Source organism: Thamnophis elegans, chromosome Z, assembly GCF_009769535.1.
Source record: "Thamnophis elegans isolate rThaEle1 chromosome Z, rThaEle1.pri, whole genome shotgun sequence".
NCBI classification, from domain to species: domain Eukaryota; kingdom Metazoa; phylum Chordata; class Lepidosauria; order Squamata; family Colubridae; genus Thamnophis; species Thamnophis elegans.
The window spans coordinates 74491470-74514562 of NC_045558.1; the positions used below are offsets into that span (position 1 = coordinate 74491470).

The 23093-nt window shown below is 41.1% G+C and overlaps 1 protein-coding gene across 1 annotated transcript in view; it reads left to right on the forward strand.

Moving 5' to 3' along the window:
• HECW1 (HECT, C2 and WW domain containing E3 ubiquitin protein ligase 1) overlaps positions 1-23093 on the forward strand; it is a 169866-nt gene that overhangs the window by 14638 nt on the left and 132135 nt on the right. The window contains 1 exon segment of the mRNA XM_032237319.1: positions 1326-1433. Within this exon segment, the coding sequence (XP_032093210.1) occupies positions 1326-1433 (108 nt within the window).

Here is a 23093-nt window from a genome sequence, read left to right on the forward strand (position 1 = left end):
GCATCCTGTGCGCATGCCCAGGAGGCAGGCCAAGGCAGATCTAAGGCTGGCTGTGGTCCAACCTGGATGGCCGCCATCAGGTTGCAGATTAGTGCCCAGGCTGCGACACTGCAGGCCAGTCCTTCATTGTTTCCAGGATGGCCCCACATCCAGATCTAATCACCTCACAGACTGGATCTGGCTGTGGTCCTTGAGTTTAACACCTCTGTGATAGAATATGAGTTTTATATGACAAAATTGAGATTGCTATTAAACTATATTTAAAATGATAAGCTATAATGATGCAGAAAATGATGCTATACTGGACATACAAGATATACCAGCTAAGTATTAATCATTAAAAGGAATATACCAATAAAAATGTAACAGGGTGACAGGATAATTTTCTTATATTGGATTTACAAAAGAGACTTGCCAAAGCTTTGAAGAATTCTGTGAGATGGGACAAAGAAAAATAAATAAATTAAGTTCTTAGAACATTGGCAGACAGCTAGTCCTTAGAGACTAAGATGGTGATAAAATCCAAGCAGAAAGTTAGCACAATTAGGTCAGGAGCACAGAGTTCTTCAGGCAGGAAGGGTAGGCAATGGAAGGTCCAGCCAAGATCATACATGACTATCTCTCCCCCAGGGATGGAAAATCCTTTTCTGATTTAGTCAGGGAAGCTTTTTAGCTCTGATCAGAATCTTCCAGGCTCTCCCCCTCCCCCGGCAACCCACTCTACTTACCTGAGTCTCCACTTAACAACCCACAAGACCACTTAATGACTGCAAATGAGAATGCCAGAATTGTGGACATTAAGCAAAGCAGTCACATGGCCATTGAGCAAATTTCAGCTCCCTCTTGTCATGCTTAATGACTGCTTCACTCAACAACTGAGATTCTGGGCTCAGTTGTGGTCAAAAGTTGAGGACTGCTTGTATTTCTTTTTCAGTACTACGTTCTATTTTTTCTTTATTTTTATTTTAGTTTGCATTACTAAAAATTACAATTGCAATTACTTTAATTATATTTAGTATTTAGTAATGAAATTACTAGTAAAATTACTATTAAAAGTATAAAACAAATGGTATGCATGCTACAATCCTTTGTGATAAAGAGTGTATTCATGAAGAAATTCTTTCTTTGTTTAGTTGATTTGCCTTAGAATTCATGCTAATTTTACTTTAATCAACAGTAGTACATTTCATTTATTCATTTATTTATAAAATTTATTGCAGCCAATCTTACCTCAGGGTAACTATGAACTGCTTACAGTCATATAAACAATTTGCCAATGATTCCTTATTTTGCTGTGAAATAATACATTTTTATTTACTTCCCAGATGAAATTCTATCAGAAAACTTCTTAGACTACAAAAATCGTGGAGTAAATGGCTCTCACCAAGGTCAGATTATCTGGAAAATTGATGCCAGCTCTTGCTTTGCAGAATGTAAGTATCACTGTTCTTCTTCACTAATTTAGTGAACACTGATGGAGCTGTGCTTGCAAATCAAATCAAAATTTAATAATATAATCACTCCATTTTTCAGCATAGGTTGAACTAATGTTCATTTATTGTGTTGATCAGCAGACATTTTTGAATTTTTGAACACAGGAAGTCATGCTCAATTACCCACATGTTTAAATATCAAGTGGTTTGGGTCTGTTTGTTCTTTAACTAAAATTTATGATCTTTATGAAATAAACAAGACTATATGTAATTATTTTCTTCTTAGAGAGACGAATGGATTATTAGCACTGTCATATTCATTCTTATTTGTTCCTTTATTGCAGTTTGAAGAGGTTGTTCTTTTGGGTCCACAAAGCAAGAGCCCAGGGTACCTTTGTGTGCTCTTTTATACACTGTAGTTGCATTATTCCTGAAGTAACTTTTAAGTGCTTTCATATGCTATCTCTAAAATTCAGGAAAATAAGTTTAATGATATTAGAAATATGTATAGGCTTGGCCAAGTATACTATAAGAAATGACAACAACAAAGCAAAACATAATAAAGCAAGCACACTGCTGTTTGGAAAATGACCAAAAATACTAGGTTAGATTTAATGGTACTATATTATTAATAATGAAAAATGTGCATATACAGTATAATTGCATCTAAAATCCATCTTACAGGAAACCTTTACAGACTTCTATCTCTTTAAGCTAATAATTATTCTATTCTTCAGCCCACAGAAAACATTCCCAACCCAACTGGACTTGCTCTATGAAAGCTCTTGAAATCTATTACCACATATACTGACTTGATTTGTCATGATTTCTACTTGCACTGATAGTATAGAGATACTATACATGATGTTCTCCATTCATCTCCATGTTGTTCTAGAATTATTAATAGGAAAGGGAATGCAAGAGCTGTGGTGGCTCAGTCGTTAGAATGTGGAACTGCAGACTACTTCTGCTAACTGCTGTCTGCCTGCAATTTGGCAGTTCGATTATCACTGGTTCAAGGTTGACTCAGCCTTCCATCTTTAAAATGAAGACCCAGATTGTTGGGGGCAATATGCTGACTCTGTAAGCTACTTAGAAAAGGCTGTAAAGCACTGTGAAGTGGTATACTGTGTAAGTCTATTGCTATTGCTATTGGAACATGAAAATCAATGTGATAAACCATACTTCTTCTTGTTTGCTTTTATCTATTTGACTTCAGTTTGAAGGGGGATTATTGGCAATGTGTGTCTGAAATAAATTGCATCTCAAATATAACACTTAATTTCTTTCCTCCTTCAATAAAATAAATACTCACTCAAGATAGTTTACTAAGCAACAATATTGGTTCCTTTGAATGGCTTCCCTTCTCCTCCTAGGATTTTTTTTCTCCCAGATTCTTAGGCCTATTACTGGTGATCATTTAGGGGTTACTCAATTATTTTCTCCAACTCAATCATTCCCTTTAAAAAAGGAATCTAGTGGAATCTATTTTACACAATCCTTAAATTACATTTAGATATTATATGTAGTTACAAATAATGAAAAATGTGTCTCTTCTTATTATAAAAATGGGAAAGATCTAAACTTTGAATAAATGAGATTTCTTATTTACCATTATTCTTTTATAATTGTTTTTAAAATAATTGTGCTGGAAGACTTTGCCATATGCTGCTAGCTTGTCCAAGCAGAGAAGAAGTAATTATTGACAATAATCTAGCTTTGCTGTTTTTTGTATATAGAAAAGCTCTGTGAGACTGCACCCTGGAGTTGCTTCTATAATTCGCTTGAGCAAGGTGGCAGCTGGCTTGTCCAAGCACAATGGGGGTGAATTTTTGTGCATATTTGTACAGGCAAAGCCAGAGCCCTGTCAAAACTTGCTCTGGACTTTGCTTCCATAAGTCATCTGTCAAGATAGGTGAGAAAATGTTTTAATAACAGCATTAATACTAATATTATATTTTTAGTGAACTGAATAAAACTATTCTCAGATAAAAATACAGATCACAATTAAATTATCTATTACATAAAACATACTAAGAAAAAAAAACTTATTTAGTTTTAAACAGGAATATAACAGAATAGAAACTTTATTAAGATTTGAATATGTCAAATATGAAAAAATAATACAAAGATACAAATAAAACAATAATGCATGTTTGTAGTAAGTCATAATTCCTATAGGAAACCATTATCTGGTCTAAACACTCTTGTCCTCTTCAAAATGGCTTTTGAGAAAAAGAATACAGTCTTATTAATGATATGTAGGTTTGTTCTCTACAAAAAGTAATATGTTTTATTCTAGGTATCCCAATACTTTTTACTTTTTAAATAAGAATGTAAATAAACAACCCTTTCTAGAGAGTACCGTTTGTAGTGAAAAAGAATGTGTCCAATGTCTTCCATGGCCAGTGCTCCACAAAAGAAGAGCCTTTCTTCAAAAGCTACTCTATGAAACCTCCCAAGTCTTATCAAGGAGTTCAGTAGTTCAAATTGAGCTCTACAAAAAGCTCTTCTGAAATGCTGAGACTTGTAAGTTGTTAAATATTTTTCTAATGAGCGGGCTGTTTTGTGGCTCAACACAAAGACTTGACATATTGAAGTGCTGTAATACCATCTTGGGCATCCACAACAATAACTCTTTGTATGAAAGCTTCCTTTTACTTTTAGATCTGTTTGGGCTAGGAATTGAACGGAGAATCCATATTGTGGGTGACATTTGAAAGTTGAACAACCCAAGCATAAGATTGTATTTTCTGTGACTGCTTTTCAAAACAGAGCTTAGGTAATCTATCTGGGTCCATGGATAACATCTTCAGTCAGTAATTGAATTCTTAACTGTTCTATAGGGAATGTACTCAACTCTAACAATACTGCTGGGGCTGCTGTAGGTTTGTCCAGCTCCTGAAGATACATTTCAAAAAAGTACATTGTTTCTGTTTCAGTAAGGAGACATTTATACAATATATCTCCATAGTCTATTGGGAGTATTGCTGTTATATACAATTATGGAATTAGAGAACCCAGGTAACTTTTGGTGAACAACCTTATGGTATTGGCACAGGCCAACTCCTTTTAAAATGTGGGACTAGGAACTGTTTCTATAAAAACAAGTCCTAAGTATATATAGGACTGAACTTGATTTAAATATTCCATATTCAAACTTCAGTTATACCTGGTCCATTGCTTCTAGAAACAACTATTTTAGTTTTGGACTTATTGAATATTCAGGTAGCTGAGTGTGCAATATGTACTAAACCTGTGTAGCAGTCTTCTCATCCCTATCTGGCTGTATGACATCAATACTATATTATCTGCATAAAGCAGAATGTTTACATTTTTTTTAACTTTACCAATGTGTATATCAGTAGAGTGAAAGGACTTTGAGATGTAATTAATATACAGATTAGACAAAATGGAAGGTCCTGTCTGATTCCTTTGTTGGTACTGATTTTTTCCTCTTATGGAACTATATGTTCCCGTGTTTACTCTTAGGCATTAGTTTGAGTAGAACATAGAACAACAGTGTTGGAAGAGTCCTTGGAAGTCATCTAGTCCAGCACTCTGCTTGAGCAGAAGAGTCAACTCTATACCATTTAAGAAAAATGGCTGTCCAATCTCTTCTTGAAATGTTCAGGTAGCTGAATGTCTGAAGGCAAGGCATTTTACAGGTTGATTGTTCTCATTATTAGGAAATTTCTCCTTAGTTCTAGGTTGATTCTCGGTTAATTTCCATCCATTGCTTCTTGTTCTGCCTTCTGGTGCATTGGAAAATAGTTTTCCCCTTCATCTTTGTGGCAGCTCATCAAATACTGGAACATGGCTATCATATTTCTCCTTGTCCTTCTTTTCACTAGACTAGACGTATTCAATTCCTACTACAGATCTTTATGTTTTAACTTCCAGCCCCCTAATCATCTTTAATGCTCTTCTCTGCATTCTTTCCAGGGTCTCAACATCTTTTCTATATTGTGATGATCAAAAATAGATGCAGTATTCCAAGTATGGCCATACTAAGACTTTGTAAAGTGATACTAATACTTCACATGATCTTGATTCTATCCCTCTGTTAATGCACTCTGACTTTTTTGGGTGCTGTCACACACTGTTCACCATATTTAAGTGATTGTCCATTTTTCCAAGATCCCTCTACAGTTACTTGTATTGAACTATGTTTGACCTAGTCCATACGTCTACAGTTGGTTTTTCTTGCCTAAGAATAGAACCCTACTTTTAACATTGAATCTCATTTTATTATATAGGGCCCATTGTCCAAGTTTGTCGAGATTGTTTTGTAGCTTGAGTCTATCTGGGGTGTTGGCTATTTCTGTTAGCTTAGTGTCATCTGCAAATTTGATAAGTTCCATTCCCCTATCTAGATCGTTTATGAAGATATTGAAGAGTACTGGGCCTAAAACTGAATCTTGGTGTACCCCACTTACTTCCCTCTGTGTGGCTATAGTTCCATTGAGAACTACACATTGAAAATGGTTTGTCAGCCAGTTACAAATCCATCATGTGATTATGCTGTCTATCCCACATTTTTCTAGCTTATCAAGAAGTATGTTGTGGTCTACTTTATTAAATGCTTTACTGAAATCTCCGTATACTATGTCATTAGCATTTCGCTGTTGCACTAATTTAGTCACCTTTTCAAAGAATGAAATAAGATTTGTTTAGCATGATCTTTTTTTGACGAAACCATGTTGGTTTCGTCAAAACTAGTTATAACTTTATTTGTTTCTAGGTGTTCACAGATTTGTTGCTTGATTATCTTTTCTAAGATCTTCCCAGGTATTGATATCAGGCTGATTGGTCTGTAATTTCCTGGATCTGTTATATATTTTTTTCTTTTTTGAAGATGGGAACTACATTAGCTCTTTTCCAATCCTTTGGTATCCCCCAGTGCTCCAAGAATTTTGAAAGATGTGGTTCAAAGATTCTGAGATCACATCTGCTGGTTCCTTCAGAACTCTGGGATGTAATCTATCAGGACCTGGAATTTGAATCTGAAGCTGACAGGTTTTCTCTTACCTCATCTTTGCTTTTTTAAATTTGCACTCGTAGCCTGACTTTTACAGTTTTGTTTTTAGTAAGTTGGTTTGTGTTTTTGCATGAACACAGATGCAAAGAACATTCTGCTTTCTCTTCCCTGCACATTACTTCCTTGCCATCTTCTGCCAATTACTGAACAAATTTTTTCTTTGACCTTTTTCTTATTTTTTATATGTTTTTGACATTTGTTGCAAGCCTTACTTCGTTCTGAGCCTTAGATTTTTTATTAGATTGTATAAAATGAAGTAGTTATCAACAACAGTGGAGCAAGCTGAATAAAACCAGTTTTCTCTTTGGGAAACAAATGCCTAATTTTATATAAAAGATACTTGGCATACAATTTTGCTTTGATGTCAGTTAGAGTAATCCATCTATAATTGAAGAATCTTGAAATATATTATCAACCTTTTTATAAATGGAACTCCCAATCAGCTGGAATTTGTCAAGAATTATTATTATGAGTAAATAAACCTGCAAGTAAGGTTGTCAATGTGGTATTTAAATAATTTTGGGGTAAAATATTTTAATGAATTCTTTTAAGTATAACCAAGTCAGTGGTCTCCAAAACACAAGCATAACACAGCCTCTTAGGCAACATATACACAAGCATCTACAATCCTACAACTAAATGCCAGAAAAGGGCTGGATTTGGTTTTTTGGCTGCTAACTGAAAATTTACCCCGAAAGAAGGCAAATGGTTTGATAACCAACTTGATGGTTTCTAGTATTCCTTTCTGTCTCCCTTGAAACGCTGCCAAAGACTTAATTGGCAATTAGCTTTGCAAGTCCACATGGAGCACAGAGTCAAAACAGAGCTTCAGACTTTAAACCGACCAGAATGAACAAAGTTGCTTCCTGCAAAGGCTCACGTGCCTTTATGTCTTATGGGAGGGGCCAATAATCTCCAAGCCTTACTCCTGAATCACCCCTTTTGTCTTAACTGTTCTTGCCTTCTGGCAGCTCTTTGCATGCTCGCACTGGGAATAGGCTCCTCCTGTTCCCCCTGTTCCTCTTCCTCGCTGATGACAGACTCTGGAGGCTCTGGAGGCAGCACATAACTTCCAGATGGCCCTAGCCCCCTCTCTGCCTCTGATGCAGAGCCCTCGTCCGAGCCTTCCCCAGACTCCAGGACTAGCCAATGTTCATCCCCAATTTCCTCTCTGTCTGACTCTGCTGCTAGCTCTGCAGGCCATCACCGGACTACAACATGTTACACATTCATTTCATTACCTCTCAGATATTCCATTTTTATTACCTAGTAATATTTTTTTAACCCCCCCTTTTTAAATATTAAAATAAATTAAAACATGAAAATTTCCAAGGGATTTTAAATGTCTTTTTGTTTTATTCTGCCATTTTTAATTTTGAATGTGTTGGAATAAACTTTTATATGTGTACTTTTGGAAAAGCTATATATCTAAATAAGTATTGAAACATATAATAACTCAATAGTTTTTGAAGAATCAATTCCACGTTTGGGGTTACATTGCACAAGAAAGATTTTGCTTCCTGAACACTTTTATGTAATCTTAATAGATTTTTGGCTGCTGATCGCAAAGATAACCTGCAATTTAATCTATCATTTTATATAAATATTCTGTTTTAGTGCAATGACAGTGTACACCATTCAGTATCTGTTGGCCATGCCTCACACAGGAAAGAAACATATAAAAACATGGGACTATTGTTGAAACATATCCAGTAACTCAGGTACAGGATTGGCCTGTACCACTTGTGCTGGCAGAGGAGGCATGATGCGGGTCCCATCAGCCCAATCATTCTGACTGGTGGGGTCCAGGAGGATTCTGCCATCTGAAACATCTTGCCCCCTGATGTGAGGTTGGCATCAACCTTTCTTTTGTAAGGCCTACAGACATGGCTCTGCCAGTTGACTTGGAGCCCCAGTGGGAGAACAGTACAGTGGTTGATCAAGTAGCAAGAGATCCTACCTTCCCCCTCACCCCACTCCATCCCTATCCTGCCCAAGTGTCCTTAGACTTTAATGTTTGATTTTTATTTATGTTTTAATGTATAGATAAAGGCATATTTTATTACTATAAGTTGCCCAGAGTTATATTATGCTGAGATGGCTGGTCAATAAAATTTAACAAACAAATATCTATGGAGATCTAAAAGGTAATGGCTCTGATGCTTGGAATGCAGTTCAGATATATCAAATACTGTTTTTACATATGTGAAGGGACAGCCATGTAAGAGAATTGCAGTACAATAAAAAGAAATGGTCACTCCAAAAGAATCTGTTCCCGGACAGAAAAAAAAAAACATGGCACATGAACTATTTGTTGACACAACAAAAATATTTTTGACTCTGCTTCATATAAAGATTTAATGAAAACAATGAACAATAAAGGTGAAAATCTTTGTTATTTGAAACAGATGTTAGGGAATAAGTCATGCCAAAATTAAGGACATTTTTGTTGATTCACAGATCAGATACATCATCATGAAAAGGGGTTCTAAGATCTGATAGTGGGGCCAAAGAAAATCATCTGGAAGACATTAAAGGATGTTGTGATAATTTTCTTGGCAAATAAGCAATAAACTACATTCAGCTGGCTGCCAAACTTCTTACAACAGGGGTATCAAACTGGTGGCCCATGGGATAGATGCATGACATGCAGGCCACGCCCACCCTGGCTTTGCAAAGGCAAAAAAGTCATGATAGGTCATGATGCAATCAAGTTTGACGCCTGTGCCTTACAGCATACAAGACTATGAAAGTCACTACACTAGTCACAATCACTAAAGATTCATTTTCTGCATTCACTTTTTTTCTAAAAATCTGGGTGTAGTCACTGACCAATATGGTGTAAGGTATTACCATATTATCACAGCACATTACCACAATGGAAAAACAGCAACCAGGCAACCGGAACCCATCGATGCTGGCTGACTATTGTTGCATCAGATAGTGAGATGCATTGTACATTGACTACAAATGAGCACTTTTGAACTATGCAGCATTATCAGAAACATTTTGCAATTATACATGAAACTCATTAAAAATTAATTTCATATTTCTCAGAGACTCCTAGGTAATAAGATCATTCTGAAATTTTATTTGTATTCAGTTTGAAGGGATCTAACATAATCACTATGGGGTAAACTTTAGAAAAATGCATATTTGTTATTTCTGAAGCCAATTTTGCATCCAGATAACCAAATGATGCCTATAGGTTTCTGAAGTTTAGAGTGGTATGTAAGAGAGAGATGGAATGCTGTGGCATAGAAATGCTAATTTTTTACAGGCGAATGTAAAAAAAATAGAAAATATGTTTTCACTATGATGTTTTGTGCTTTGTGATGCACTTTTAAAAATAGTTGTTAATCATACCATTTTAAATTACATAGTGAGGGTATCAGATTAGATTAGTCTATTTCACAGTAACTGGCATTGGGTAATTCTGAGACTTATAGTCATGAAAGAAGGTTGTATTAACATATTCCAATCAAGGAGCTTTATACAACTGATGAATGAATAAGTACAGCTTCCATGGTTACAATGAGTATTTCATTTGCATATCATAGGACATTATTTGATTCATTCCATTTCATTCAGTTTAATTCACCAGCTGGTATTGTCAATGTGGTAAGAAGAAATATATTGTAGAATTCTATTTTCTGCTGGCTAATTAATGTAAGCAGGAACTCCTATGATAATGTCATCATACTTTTAATTTGTACATTACTTAGAACAGGGGTGTCAAACACAGGGGCTGGATATGGCCTGCGCAGGCCCTGCCCACCCCAGCACCACAAGGGCAAAAACAATTTCGATACATTCCGATATGGCCCACAATGCAATCAGATTTTACACTCCTGGCTTAGAATGTAATCGTAGAAAAAAATAATCCACCAAATTTCAAGGAATATCAGTAATGCCATAGATACAAAGATACAATTCAGTCAATGCATGTTTTTATTCATATGATTAATTGTTTCAGGTACTAAATAACATGACCTATTTTCATGTATTTTGGTATATTGTATTTGGGTATATTGTTTATTCCCAAATTAGTCAGAAGCAAGTATGCAAAATATTAAACCATGACACCCAATGGCCTCAGCAGCTAAATTACTGCAAGTAATGTTTAAATATGGTGTATTTTAAATATTGCTAAATATATTAATATTATAAAGAAAATAATTTTATAAAATGATAAACTGTGTTCAAACCATAGAACAATTCAACTTTAAATCAATCTGTTTAAAAAGAGAGGGCCAACCCACAAACATCAGCCCAGCATTCGAAAGCTTAGCATCAGCTTCTAATTTAAATTATGACTTGTAACTTACAAATGGCAATATTTTATTCCAATCGTATGCTGAATCATAGTTTGTTTAACTTGTTTTATTGAATAAATCATATTAAGTCAGATCTGAATATGCTAATCAATAAACTAAATTGACAATTATTATAGCTAAAAACATAGTTTAGTAAAGAATGAGAACCTAACCAACTGGACTTGCTAGACAAGCCCATGTGCATACCTAATTCCTGAACTTTTATTTTAACTCACCAATTCATTTTAATGAAATTGGCCTACCTCCATTTTGAGTCTTCAGCATAATAATTAATATAGAAAAATTAAAAATCAGCTTTATCCTAGACTGTCAAATTCTCTTGCTTAGTATTATGAATAAGTGATACAAAAGAAGTGAGATACTAAGATACAGAATTGAATTGAGCAGGGACGTGCAGTCAGGGGAGGTAGGGCCTCACCACTGTCATCATGAAAAGAAAAAAAAGGAAAAGGAAAAAGGCTGAGGTAGTTGCTGCCAGAGTCACAGTGGTTGACGTCCCGCCTGTATGGCGGTCACAGTGTGTGGCGGCGATGAGAAGCAGTCGGAAAGTAAAGGTCTGAACGGATGCCCCCGCACTGTGTCCACCATAGAGCGGGACACGTCCCACCTGTATGGCTGACACAGCGGCGGGGCTTCAGTGGGGCTTTCGGAAAGCCGCACCGGGGCTTTGGCGCAGCTTTCCGAAAGTCCCGACAAAGCCCTGGCGCTGTGTCCGCCATAGAGTAGGACACATCCCACCTGTATGGTGGACATAGCGGCGGGGCTTTTGGAAAGCCGCGCCTGGGCTTTCGGCGGGGGCTTTCCGAAGGCTTTAAAGCCCTGCCACTGTGTCCACCATAGAGCGGGATGCATCCCGCCTGTATGGCAGACACAGCGGCGGGGCTTCGGTGGGGCTTTTGAAAAGCGCTGGCAGACATAGGGCAGCAGACATAGGGCAGCTTTTGCCCGCTTGCCTCACTGGCCATAAACGTCACTGGAATTGAGTCAATACATGTAATCAAAATATAAGCTATTGTGTCACGCTTACAAATGCAGATAACTTAAGGAATAGCATGTGTTATAATTCACATGTATAAAGGAGTGTAACATTTTCTGCTGTAATGAAGTAGGTTTTGGTCATGACTATCTTCTTGTACCAAAAATATATTAAAAGAAGAGAAGTGGCCTTTATTTATATCTCAACTACATTCATTTTTAATCAAATGGAATAAGAACCAATAGAGGCATCTGTGATGCCAGTAAGCAACTGGAAAACAGCTTAGAGCTCTCTTAGAATTCCCTAGTTACCCAATTCTGGTATCTCTCTTCTCTCAAATGGACAATTCCTTGCTTTGTTGCCATGGAGATATTAGACTTAAAATATCATTGGATGTAGTTGATATTAAAAAACGTTATGCATGTTGAATAGAAAAGAACGAATATGCAATGATTAATGGAGCTGGCCTCATTTTTTGAATATATTTCCAGGGGAAAATTAATATGTGTAATGGTAGATATAGGAAGCCTAGCCTTTTAATGGGTTGTTTTATTGTTGTTAATTATTTAGCTTATTTTAACACATGCGTCACATAATACAGGAGCAAAACCTATGCTGGCAAAAATATACATGCTATTCCAAAATACTAATTATTATTTTTACATTACCCTACATAAATGCAATGGGAGAAATAACAAACTATTTCAAAGAATTGGATTAAGCTTGGGGTACATAAACTTGAAATTTATTTTCTTCACTACATTGTCCTTTGTCTAACATTTCAAAATTTTGGTAAAAGAACCCAATTATTTATATCCTACCTTGCCTCAGAAGTTTAAGATGGCATGCTTCATATTTCAGATTTTACCTTCACATCAGCCATGCTATTATATTAAATTGAACATTAAATGAATGATTGAGTTAAAATCATATGTTAACCTTTGAAAATTGAAAATGGATTTGAACCTGCACATCTTCATTCTTAGTCCAGTATCATCATCATCATCATCTTCTCCTCCTCCTCCTCCTCCTCCTCCTCCTCCTCCTCCTCCTCCTCCTCCTCCTCCTCCTCCTCCTCCTTCTATATCTTGGTCAAACCTTAAATTGCCAGAACGAAGCCACCTTTCTGACTTTGTCATTGGCCTAAAATAAGTCATTATTGGTACTGTACATGTTTTTGGCAGAAGCCAACATATCTGTAGATAGGCTGGACTCTATTTCTCTCAATTCACACAGAGTGTTGTTACCTGCTAAGAGTCTTCACTTGAACATATTGGTTTTACACTTAGGCACTCTGACTCTCAACTAATTCAGGATCCTCCAAATAATATCAGGAAGTTTCCTTCAGCCACATCCTTATTTAATGTTATTCCTTGCTTGACAGTCTCTGTTTTGACCCAAATACGATAAACGCTGTGGCATGAACTCAAAAGATTCCTTTATTAGGAGACTTCCGGTTGTACTTCTGGCACCTTCGGAAGCCTGATCTGCAAGCTCTGTAGTCAGCTCTGACCTCTCCCTGTTAGAGGGTCCAAATTTTGACCATAGTTACCCTGAAGGGGTGGTGAATAAAAGGGAACCACCTGGCAGGTTGAGGAGAGCCACATCTCTCCTCCCTGACTTGGAAAGCCCCTCATATGAAGATGAAGAGTAGCAGCAGCAGCAGCAGCAGCAGCCAAAATGGCCACCATGAAGCCGGGGACAGTCTGAATACCTAAGACTGTGCTGGAGTGGATAAAGTGAATAGAGCGTGATCTGGGTGAGAAAATATTTTTTTATTGGAAGTTGACCCCAGGAATCCAAAAGAGAAGCATATTTAAAACTATTTATTGAAGCTGTGAATGGGCACACAGGGAGAATTGAAGAAGAAGAAAAATTGCTTTTTAAATAATAAATAGAAACTTGGTTCCTCAAAGATAAAAGATGTGGTATTTTAAAATGCTGGAATTAAAGTCCCAAATTTCTCTTTACAAACATTGCTCAATTATTGGATTTGTAATTTAAAAGTAATTGAAATTGGAACTGTTAACAATATTGCAGACAGGCTGAAGCAGAAGTGAGAGCGTCATCTGCTGACAAAAAGGGAAATATGCAAGCTTGGAAATAACTATTCAAAAAGACTGGAAATATCTGTTGGACACAGACCTACTCTAAGACCACTAGAGATTTGATTATTTACTAAGGACTTCAATTAAGAGCCCGTGAACATCAGTGAATATTATTGAATATATAAAGTAATTTGAAGAGGCATTCCTGGTGAATTTAAATTGTTTGGACTGACTATTGATGAGACATTTAAAATTGTGACTTGGAGGTTTGGCTTTTTGAATTAATGAACTCTGGACAGTGGACTAAAAAAAAGATTGACTAAACCCAGACACAACACAAGATGGAAGTGAGGAGAAACTAAACAGAATGGAGCTTTTTTAAAGCATTGAAAAAATATTTGATCATATAGACCAAAAATTGGGAAATTTAATACAAAGAATAATGTACAATGATCAGGACAAGGAAGAAAGAATGGAGCTACCAGAAGAAATAGAGGGGAAAGTGGAGAAAAATCAGCAAGAAGAAGATAGCAAGGAGGATATGTTGCCAAAACAAATAGTGATTAAGGAAATAAAAAGGATGTAAATGTAAAAGACCTAAACAGGGTATGAGAGAAACAAGAAGAGAACTGGAAAAAAGAGGTAGGAGGTAGAATGGATAGTTCTGGAATTAGACAGTGAGAAAGAGTAGAGTTGGGAGGAAAAGTTAGACTGCATAGTCAAATAGAGGGAATAAAAGACCTAAGGGACAAATATGGGAGGAAAACTAAAAAAAAATAAGATTAAAGGTTTGGATGCAGCTAAGAGATGATGGATAAGGGAAAATAGAGTAAAATAATATTTTTATGAATATATTTCAATAATGTTGTATTAATCTCAGAACTATACAGGTTAGATTATTTTAGTGTGATGGATATCAGGATAATATTTTAATATAAGGAGGCGGGGAGACGCCTTCTTTGTTGATCCACGTGGCGCCTCCACTCGGATCCATCGGCCAGTCCGACCCTGTAGGAACAGGGGCCGGTTATGGACACAACAGAGGCAGCCACCCATTTAGGTTCCCCAGAGAACGAGCGAGCCAAACCAGTTCCCCCACAAGGAAGGAGCAGGGAGGGGAAACCCCCAGGTTGCATGGCTGATCCCCCGAATAGAGCGGGTGAAACCTATCCAGGGGGGTCCGCAGGCGCCGGTCCATCAAGAGCTCTGCAGAGCTTTTGTTGGTCGTTGGGCAGGGGGTGGAATGTTGGCTTAGCAGGTAAGCCGCCACCTTCGACTGCCAGTCGCCCCAGTTCATCCGGCCAAGTGCCTCCTTGGCCGATCGGACTGCGTGCTCCACCCGGCCATTGCAGGCCGGATGGTACGGTGCTGTGGGCGCATGCCAGATACCCTGACAGGCCAGGAATTCCTGAAACGTGGTGGAAGTGAATTGGGGCCCATTGTTGGAGACAATTACGTCTGGCAACCCATGGGTTGCGAACAAGTGGCGCAGGGCCCTGACCGTACTCTCAGAAGAGGTGGAGGCCATAAGGACCAGTTCCACCGAGCGAGAGTAGGCGTCCACCACTATCAGGAATGTCTGGCCATGGAAGGGGCCGGCAAAATCCACATGTAGGCGGGACCACAGGCCTCTCGGAGCCTCCCACTCATGAGATGGCCCAGTTGGGGGGTTAGGTCGGGAGAGCTGGCCAGTAGTGCAGCGGCCTATGTAGGCCGCAATCTCTGAGTCCAGCAAAGGCCACCAGACATAGCTGCGTGCTAACGCTTTCATCCGCGCTATGCCGGGGTGGTCTTTGTGGAGCAGAGACAGGACCTGGGAGCACAGCACGGAAGGGATCACCACCCGATCCCCCCAAATAAGACACCTGCCATGTAGGGACAATTCGGCTTGCCGGGCCTTAAAGGGCCGGAAACTGTCAGCCACCTTTCCTAAGGGCCATCCATGGAGGACCCAAGAGCAAACCTGAGCCAAGAGACAGGGTCGGAAAGGGGCAGGCCGGAGGAGGCAACAGCAAAACGGACAGAGAAGTCACTGGGGCCGGGTCAGGGTCTGGAAAGGGGCAGCGGCTAAGGGCAGCGGCATGCCCCAGCTGCTTGCCCGGGCGGTAGAGTAGCGTATAAGAATACGCTGCCAAGAACTCCGTCCATCGTGTCATTCTAGGGGAAAGAATGGAAGGGGTCGGCTTGTCACCTGCCAAAAGCCCAAGGAGTGGCTTATGGTCAGTGACAAGGGTAAAGTGCCGACCATAGAGGTAGTTGTGAAACTTTTAAACCCGGACACTGCAGCCAGAGCCTCCTTGTCTATCTGGCTGTAATTACGCTCCGCAGCGGAGAGTGTCCGGGAGTAAAAAGCCACGGGGGCCTCTGAGCCATTTGGGAGGACATGGCTCATGACCGCCCCCAGACCATAGGGGGAGGCGTCACAGGCTAACGTCAGCGGCAGCTTGTCATTGTATTGCACTAAGACAGCCGCTGATGTAAGCGTGTCTTTGACAGCCACGAACGCATGCGCTTCGCGGCTGCCCCAGTGCCAGGCCGCAGATCGGTCGAGCAACCGATGCAGCGGCTTGACTAGTGATGCCTTGTGAGGCATGAACGGCCTGTAGAAATTTAGAAGCCCCAGGAACGCCTGTAACTGCACCTTGGAGGAGGGAGTGGGGGTGTTCCTGATGGCGGCAACCTTAGCAGGTGTAGGGTGGATTCCTTGGGCGTCAATTAAGAACCCCAAGAACTCCACCCTAGGCATAGCAAATGAGCATTTGCTGCATTTAAGTTTTAAACCCACGCCCTCAAAGCAAATGAGGACCTTCCTGAGCATTTCGATGAGTTCTGAGCGGCTGGAAGCAGTGATCAGAACATCATCGAAATACGGAACCATGCCGGGGAGCCCATGGAGCAGGCGTTCCATGAGGCTCTGGAAGATCCCTGGGGCCATGGAAACGCCGAATTGGAGGCGGCGGCAATGAAAAGCCCCACAATGGGTGACGATGGTTTGGGTGGCCGCCGGGAGCTGTTGGTAGGCCTGTGCCATATCCAGTTTTGCAAAGGTGCAGCCCCGCCCCAAGGAATGGAGCAGGTGCTGCACGACAGGGACTGGATAGGGGTTTGCCTGGAGGGCAAGGTTGATGGTCGACTTGTAGTCAGCGCAGATCCGTACCGACCCGTCTGGTCTGACAGGGACCACAATTGGGGTCTCCCATCGCGAGTGGTCGACGGGTTTGAGTACGCCCTGCGCCAAAAGCTTATCAAGCTCAGCATCAACCTTGGCCCTTAAGGCAAAAGGCACCCTGCGAGCCTTCAGCCGAATTGGAGCAACCTGGGGGTCGAGGCTAAAGGAAATAGGGGTGCCCTTGTAGGAACCCAGCTGGCCATCGAAAATGTTTGCGAATTCCGCAAGGACATCCTCCAGGGAAGAGGCACTCACCCTATGAACCCCCCCAATGGACAGCCCGAGGGAAGGGAACCAGTCGAGACCCAATAGGGCAGGCAGGGTTTTTTTTACAATCAGGACAGACAAACAGCCGTGAAAGTCCCCATAGTCCACCCAAACAAGAAAAGACCCCAGGGTGGGAATAAGAGTCCCCTTGTAGTCTCTGAGGGAGGTGTCCACAGGTTGTAGCTGGTTACAGGAGACGTGGGGACACAGGTGAGAGAAGGTGGACCAGGAGAGCAGGGAGCGGAAGGAGCCAGAGTCCACCTCCATGCGGCAGGGCTGACCTTCCAGCTGGAGCGCTGCGGAGACCTTCCTGGTACTGGCGGATGCCTGGCTGACCATCTCTCCAGCGACCTCAGGCTGGTTGACAGCGTAGCAGTCTTCAGCCTGTCTTACGGGCCGCGGCGGCTGGTGGCGTGGCTGGGGTTGAGGTGCAGCAGGCTGCTGAAGGAAGGACAGCGCAGGCAGGGAGGTGCGGCAGATTTGGGCAATGTGGCCCTTCTTGCCACAACAGCGGCAAACAGTGCCTTTGAAGGGGCAAGCCGTGCGGGCATGGCAGCCGCCACAGCCCACACACCCAGACGAGGCAGGAGCAGCCGGTGGAGGTGGTGGCCGCCGAGGCTGAGCCCGGAGCTGGGCAACCTGTTCAGAGCTGGGGTCTTGAAGCGGCACCAGCTCATCCATAAGGCAGGCATGCACAGCTGGTGGAGGGCACACAGGGAGCACAGGAGAGGGTGGTGGTAGAGGCTGCATGCGTTGTATGTCAGCCGTGGACTGCTCCGAGAGCTCAGCTGCTCTGGCTTCATCCACGGCCTGTTGCATAGTGATATCGGGGTGCCATAGGAGGCGACGGCGTAGATGAATGTCTTTGACCCTGCAGACGAACTGTTCCACGAGGTTCTCCTCTAGGTCGTGGAAATCGCATTGTATCGCCGTTACGTGGAGAGACTCCAGGAACTGGCTGATGGTTTCCGCCGGTTTCTGGACGCATTGGCGGAACGCGGAACGGCGGGCAATGCGGGAAGGCGACGGTGCGTAATGGTTTTTAAGCTTCGACATCAGCGTGTCCCAGCTGAGCTGATAGACCGGCCGCGGAGAGGCCAGGGCTCTGGCAGATGCGAACATGGCTGGACCGCAGCAGCTTAGGAAGAAACTGCACTTTTGTTCTGGGGGTTGGTTATGGTTCTTTTGAGGCTATGAGGTAGCACTCAAAGCGCTCAAGAAAACCCTCCCAGGTCTCGCCGGCAGTCCCAAAAGGAGCGAAAGGCAGTAAGGCGGATGCCATACTAGTACTGGAGGTGATCTCTCAGATTGACAGAGAGAGAGAGAGAGAATTAGGGAGCAGAGGGAAAAAAAAGTCAGCGGTTTGCCACACTGGTGGTTTCTTCGTGGCTTGAGCGGCTACGTGGCTGGGTTTTCTTCTCGCTCTGTCCTAGGCTCTGCAATCGGAATTGCTGGATCCCACCTTCGTCACCAGTTTAGTGGATCGAGGGTAGAGAAGACATGAGAGCCAGGACTACACAGAACTCAGGTTTATTCACAAGATAGTTGACAGCGATTCAAATATATCCTCCACTTGACATTGTATTTATACAGGCTGTTTGAACAGACGGACCAATGGACGCTCTCCCGGCGTCTGGCAACTGCTGACGCTGTGCCCTGACCAATCGGGTTGGCTCGAGCGGCTAGCAACAGGCTATGCTGCGCCTCAGCCAATCAGGGCGCAGCCTGATCTGTTGCTGGCCTCCCGGTCGTAACTCGAGGACTTTATGAGTCCTCAACAGCTTCTCTGCCATGAGGGTCTGCAGGCTTAGTCTGGGCCTAATCTGGCTGGTGACGAGCAGCCTCCTGCTTGTTGCTGACTGGCTAGTTCGAATGAGCAGCTTCAGGAATTAGAGCATATCAGCCAATCAACAAGGGTCTTGCAGTTCAGCCTGATGAGACAAAGGTAGCAAGCTCCTGATTGATTGGCTGCTGAAGCTTTCCTGAAGCAGGAGGCCTTTTCTACCACCAAAGGCCTTTTATTCAGAAACTGGTGAAAATATTTTCCTTAGATTTAACATTTTTACAGCTGCCTCATCATCTGAATAAAACACTTAGGCTTCTCTGCCAGTGGGTCAGCCTCTTCTGGAGATCTTCAAAAAGTAAGCAAGCCATGTCATCCTCTTGGAATGGTTCTCCTTTGTATTACTTTCACAAAATGAACAAATTCCTTTAATTATTTATGGTATGGAGAGATCTTCCTCCCATCTTTATCCAGCTGCTGTGAAAGTTCACCATTTAGCCTTCTTAAGGTTAACATGTCTATGAAAAGGAACTTCCTAGGGTTTCACTAAAGCTTGTACCATACTCACAATGGAACTATGCTGAGTGTGTGGAATTGGCTTATCAACAACTTTCCTTGCAGACAATTGAGACAGGGGGTTTCCCCTTCTCCTTCAGCCTGGGCTTGTATTGTAGAGGGCATTTTCTATATAAGTGAGGGCTGTGTTTATTATTCAATGTTATATGCCCCGGTTATGCACAGTAAACATGTGATTGTATAGAATGGAATGGAAATAAAAACTTAAAAGTAAAAAAAAAAAAAAACAACTTTCCTGCATTATGCTGTGATCTTCTTGCTAACAAAGATGTTATCCGTGTTGTATTCCGTCTCCATCTGCCATTGATAATGGCAATTTCAGCTCATGAACAAGTTCAAATGCATTAGTATCTGCCCAAGATACAAGTCATGCCCTGCCTTTATTGTTCTGGTTATATCCCCAATCCTCATTGTGACAATTAAAATTCCTAATTATAAAATGTATTCAGTCATTTATCTGGTAAATTTATCTGGTTTGTTGGAAATGAAGTTTACTTCTGGAGGTTTATAAACAGAAGTAACAGAGAACAGTTTAAATAGTGAGAATTTCAATGTTGTTTGTTTCTGTCAATACAGCTGATATTATGCTGAGACCTGTTCTAATGCATATCATGCCTTATTGGTCATGTGGTTTCTCAATCACCAGTTCCATTTCAGCCATTTTAGGCCTATTGCTTGCTGTCACCGATGTGTTTCCTGAGCCAGAAGTACATCACATTTATGTTTATTATACATATCTGCTAATAAGGTACTCTTATTGCTAAAGAATCTCTCAATATTTATTGAGATCATTTTTAAAAGTTCTCCAGTACATAAATCTCTACAGTAATTTGGTTTTCAGTTGACATAATCTTGAATTTTGGAAGAGCTGAAACAATTCCCAGTTTTCATAGTCCGACCCCCACTTCTCAGTTCAGGAACAAAAGCCAAACAGACGTACAAAAGAATGTTTTAATCAGTCCCGGCTCTTGCTGGCTGCGAGCCCAAAAGAAACAAAGATAATTGCTCTGGCAAAAGTCCTATAATTCACAAAACACTGCAAACCGGCTTCTCTTATCAAGCCATTTATCCAAGTTGGCTTCTCTCGGTTTGTGAACGCAAACGAGAACAAAAACGAGAACATTGACTTCTACAAACCAGGGCGTGGCACCAGCAGTCTCTTTTATCAGCAGGAGGGATCTTGATCAGCATCAGCTGTTCATAATCACCTCCTGTAGTTATTACGCTGAGTAGCCCTGCGCCTGCATGCATCCTGATACAACTCCCAAATTTTTTCATGAACATTCCCTTTGATCCAATGCTCTGCCGCTACCTGGTGGCCAACCAGTCTCTCCTCATCCTGCTCGGAGTCGACACCCTGTCCAGGGTCCTCCACCTCCTCCAAGGCCGACTCATAAGCCCTCTCGCTGTCGGAGTCTGGCGACAGCTCTAACAACTCCTGCCAGGTCAGAACAGGTGCACATACTGTAGCAGTGGTGGGTTCCGGATCCTGTTGCAAATGGTACACTGCAATGGGGCCAGGCGTCCACCACGTGCAGCGCACATGCATACTTACCGCCCGCAACACTCCAGCTGCTCGGCGAAGCATTGCGCAGGTGCTGTACGCTCTGTGTACATGCGCAAAAGGCCTGATTGGCTCAAATACAGGTAAGGAGGGTGGGTGGGCCCTCTAGAGCACCATACCGGAACGGTACTTGTTGCTCCCAGCAGGGACCAGTATGCCCATCGTATCCCACCACTGTACTGTAGGTAGCATCTTAGGTTTGTTAACTCTATTCAGCAAGTTAACTTCTATTAAAGTTTAATCAATGATAGTTTTATCTGGTTAATCTTATATTCCAATATTAAACTGAAACATTCAATAAAATCCTAGTAATATTTCTTGTTTCATATCCAGATTCAAATGCATAACTTTTTTAATCAAACAAATCACAGGTAATTAAATGCCTTAATGTGACTGCACTGATTTAGAGCTTGATATTTTATTCATTAGAACATGATATGTTAATCTATTTAGTAGCACTAATTAAAAGGAATCAATTATCTTATTACTTGACCTGATAAGCCTAATAAATATAATTAGGAAAACCTAATAAATATAACTGGGAAAAGAAAAATACAGAAACCATATTATGAAGCAGTAACGTAAGATGTGAGGCTAGGAATTAATTGAGTGAGCTGTTGTAAATTACAGTTTGAAAGTGAAAAGAGCTGTTGAAACTTGGGCTAAAGCTTCCAGTTTAGACTTACAAAGTAAGGAATTAAGTTTTCATACATTAGCTTTCAAGGACCCTGACCAGCTGGAGTTTCAATACTGAGTGAAGTCAAGTAGCTTTGCCCAGAAGTTGCTGTGAATATTCCTCACAGTAACCCTGTAAAAATTCTCCTGGGTCCTCCTTATCTAGGAGGAAACAGGTTGCCAAGCAGCTATCTACAGCTGCAATGGGGGGTAAAGAAATAAGTGCACTTGGCTGCCCTTATTGTCTCAAGGTAAATCCCAGTAAAGACTCTTACCTGTGCTAGGTTGATTTCATTCTTTGTCTCACTTCACTTTTTAATTAGTATTACTAAATTGGCTAACATATCATGCCACTTTGTCTCTCAGAGCTGCTCAGTAAACCATGGTACACTATGAAATCTGTGTACAGAGAATGTACACAGGCATAATCCAGTCCAGCAACCTCATTGTCTACTCAGTCCAAGCCACGATAAGGGTATCAGCGAAATATGTACCAGAATTTGAGAAAAGCTGTCCAAGCTGTCTGTGAAACTACATCGGGTCCATCAGGCACATCAGGCACCTGGATCAATAAGCCTCACCTCCTGGCATTGAGGAGCAGCTGCAGAGAACTTTAGAGCCAAAAAGGAGTGATCTGTTCATAGCAAGGGACTGATGTTAACATTCCCAGATTCCAAATCATGATGCTCCTGCCCTGAGGCATATAGCAGATCCAATGTGCAACTAATCATATCAGTTGGACTATGAATTAGTTGAACCTTGGCTCCCATGGTGACCATGACTTCCTGTGCCACTTAGATCTTGAACCCAGAGAAAACAGGTTGAAGGCCCCCCAAAACCATAAGCCTGGAGAACACCACCATGAATCTGAACACAGAATTCAGCAGCACAGACAGCAACACTGCTACAGTATGGGAAGAAAGATAGTTGAGCAGCAATCCACACTGGTCCCTATGGCATAGCCTGATAAAGTGTGTCTGATGTGATGATGTCTGTTGCAGGACTGCTAGCAGCCACTAAAGATTACCCAATAACAACAGGAACTCCCCCATCCCTTTTCTGGAGTTGTGGCTAGTGCCATATTCCAAACCAGGAAGAGCACATTTCATAAAAAGCATCCTTCCAACGCCCAAACAGTTTCAAATGAATGTGCTTTTTAAAAGTGAAAAGGCAGTTTTAAAAGGCTACTTGGTTGGAGGGAATCTCAGTTTCAAAAACAATCTG